Here is a 3,622-nt window from a genome sequence, read left to right on the forward strand (position 1 = left end):
AGGCGAACCAGCTCCAAAGAAGGCAAAGACCGTAAAGTCAGCTGGTAAGGTTATGGCTACAGTTTTTTGGGATGCACGTGGAATTATACTTATTGACTATTTATCAATGAATAACAATTTTTAATCAAAAGTGCGTTAAAGATGAAAAAAGGAGAATAAAAAACATTATACGAAAATCAATATAGGAATAAATAATATTAAAATCTTGAAAGAATTAATGGAAAAAATAGAGAAATTACAAAGCACTTATTTCGTATCAATTTATGAAAACGTACTCCTTACCAATAAGATTAATTTTTACCAAAAAATACGTATTTTGTACAAAAAACGTGAATCTTCAACTAAAAAATAGATATTTTCAACAAACAAAAATGAATAGTTAAATTTTCAGTTCGAAAAAAATAATATTCGACCAAAAAAAGGAAGAAGAATAATTGCATTTTCAAACAAAAGATGAATATTTACCAAGAAGATTAATTTCTACCAGAAAATACGATTTTTCAAAAAAAATAATTAATTTTTTCAAAAAACAATTGAGTTTTAAAATAAAAAATACAAATCTTCAACTAAATAGTTTAATCTTTTGAACTGAAAAAGATTAATTTTCAAACAAAAATGGAAGTATTAAATTTTCAGTTAAAAAATTAATTTTCAACCAAAACTGGGTTATTTTCAACTAAAATTAAGAATCTTTAACTGGAATAGCTGAATTTTAAACCAAAAGATGATTTTACACTTAAAATTAATATATCTTTAAAAAGAATAAATGTATTTTTATACAAAAAGATGAATTACCAGTCACGGAGATTAATTTTTACAAAAAATGACCAATTTTCAACCAAAAATTAATATTTTCGTAGCAAAAAATGAATAGTTACATTTTTAGTTCAACAAATTAATTTTTAACAACAGAAGAATGCATTTCTACAAAATAGCTTATTTTTCAACCAAAGAGATGAATTTTCAATTCAAATTATGAATGTAAAAAATTAATTTTTAACAAAAGAGGTAAATTTTCAAACAAGTTATTAAATTTGTATACCAAAATATAAATTTTAAACAAAAAATATAGTAATTGATATTTTAACCAAAAATGCTTGTAATATTGAAGAAAAAATAGTTGAATCAAAGTAAAAAGGCCACTTTTCAAGATGAGTTAAATTTTCATCTGAGAAAGATTTTTCAGTCGAGAGCGAAGAAATTGCAAACAAACTGTTGCATTTTTAAGCAAAAAGATGAATTTTCCACAATATAATTACATTCAGTAACATAAATCTACTTTTACAAATGAAGAATCATAGCTATTTAATTTTGTATTGCAATTTGAAAATAAATTAAGCAATCCCTTGCAAAAATTCTCTAAGTCTAGACGAAAAAAATTCCCTGATATTTCCAGGTTTTTCCAGGTATAAAGAAATTCCCTGGCGATTCAATGTATTATGTTTTGCAGATATCAATGAGGACCTGTATACTATCCTAAAAGTAATAATTTGATAAATTATTTTTGCTAAAATAATAAACAAAAATATTTAAAAATGAATGAAAGTTCACAAAAAAATTAGTTCCTATAAAAAATGAACGAATGTATTTATTAATTAATAATTCATTGAACAGGAAGCTCACTTGAATTACAGTAAAATTCGCTTATTCGTCAATGACATCAGATGATAAAAATCAACATCACGTCATGATACAATTCAATTTTGCAATCGACGGAACCTTCCTGAATAAAGCGTTTTTTCCTATGAAATTTCTTTAGATTAATTGACTTTCCTACTGACACAAATGCATCACAGTTTAACATTTTTTCCTACGTAGATTTTTCTTTATACTATTATTATAGATACAAATTTATCGATATTAATGCGATAGCAATAAATATCACAATTTCAGTTATAATTTATATATTAACATGTTCGAGAATTCCCTGCCTGATGAGCGTTTCGCATTCTGCTCTCGGCAGCAAATGATGAGTATTTTTTTTCAAATTCACTATTTCACCATCGAACTCGAATCTTCCATAATCGACTAGACAGCGGACCTAAAAAAAATTAAATGTAAATTAAAGTTGAAATTATATTTAATTCATTATTCTTTACCTGGAATTAAAATTTTGGTTCTATTAATAAGGGGTCATCCATAAATTACGTAAAAGTTTTTTTTGGATGAGGGAGGGGTGGATTTTCAAAAGTTGCAAGAAAGTTAAAGAAATTTTGAATATTTCAAGACAGAGAGACACCTTTAAGGTATTTCCGAAGATTTTAAGGAACTTCAATCAATTTCAAGGAATATGAAAGGAGTTTAAAGATTTTAGGGCATTTTAAGATTCCAAGGAATTTTTAAACGTTTTAAAAAATGTCAAGCTATTTTAAACCATTTCGATTCCCAGGAATTTGAATAAATTTGAAGAATTTGAAGAGATTTTAATGTCCTCTAATTTAGATTTACAAACTTATTTTTTCGAAAAAATGGAAGTTGTGCTAAATTGTGCTACACTAGTGCTCATTTGTGCAGTAAACGGTTTTATGAAAAATAAAAAATTACGGGCACAATTTTTAAAAATCTTTTTTTTGCTAGATCCGCAACTTTTCACTAGCGCCAAAAGAAAGGTTGTTCTAGGCGGCTGAAATTATACACAATTTTGTGCAGGAAAGACAAATTCCAAAAACCTAACAGCAACTAAATAGAATAATGTTTTTTTACGTATTGAGCATATTTTGGGGGTGTTTTCATACCTTAAGCATCCAAGTATAGAAACAATAACTATTTAGGAACTAAAGTCACTAGAGATTTTTTATCCAACTGCTACGGTTTAAGATCACGTTTAAATAAGTAGAGGAAGCGTGCATAACAAGAATATGTCTTTGAATTATTAAGAGAATAAAATAATATAATTATTGATATATAATACATATATTATATATAATTATAAGTGGACTAAACTTACATCTTTACTTAGACTTTCGTCATATTTCTTCCTTTGTATTTTTTTTTATGTTCTTATATATAATAATTATTTATATTTTAATTATTATTACCATTATGATCGTCTAAGTGTAAGTGCACTTGACTTACATTTTTGTGATAATTTTTACGTGTTTGGAAAAGTATGGTGTGATTTATCTTGGGTTGTTTTCTGTCCTAATATTGATATCAATAATCAGATTAAACATTGGTACATAATAACCCAAGATTACGCATACCGTAAATGTTAAGACATGAAAATATTATGACAAAGAATGTTAGTCAAGTACACTTACACTTAAACGATAATAATGGCAGTAATAAGAAAAAGAAAAATACTCGTAATACACACGGAGAAAAAGATATCGCACAATGACATTGCAAAACCTCTATATTGAAATAAAACGTAATATGTTAACGTACAAGCAGATTCCGGAGCTTTGTACGATATTATAATGCACTATCATCGTTTAGTCACTACTAGAACCCTCGTATATATAATATAATAAAATTGGTGATGCGTGGTGGAATGATGAAATTCAGGCTGCCCAAAAACCAAAAAGAGAAGCGTACAAGAGAACTTTGAATATCGCAGGTCTTAGCAATGAGGAAATAAGTAGACGTAGAAATGATTATAGACGCGAAAACAGGATACTTA

At 26.8% G+C, this 3,622-nt stretch overlaps 1 protein-coding gene across 1 annotated transcript in view; it reads right to left on the reverse strand.

Annotated features, from left to right (window-relative positions):
- Positions 1-1,562: 1,562 nt before the first annotated feature.
- Positions 1,563-3,622, reverse strand: part of LOC117178144 (DNA replication complex GINS protein PSF1-like) — a 31,249-nt gene continuing 29,189 nt past the window's right edge. Inside the window, exon 4 of the mRNA XM_033369404.1 lies at positions 1,563-2,041. Coding sequence (XP_033225295.1) covers positions 1,901-2,041 — 141 coding nt within the window. The 3' untranslated portion in view covers positions 1,563-1,900. The remainder of the gene's footprint in view (positions 2,042-3,622) is intronic.

This window comes from Belonocnema kinseyi, chromosome 8 (genome assembly GCF_010883055.1).
Source record: "Belonocnema kinseyi isolate 2016_QV_RU_SX_M_011 chromosome 8, B_treatae_v1, whole genome shotgun sequence".
Taxonomy (NCBI): domain Eukaryota; kingdom Metazoa; phylum Arthropoda; class Insecta; order Hymenoptera; family Cynipidae; genus Belonocnema; species Belonocnema kinseyi.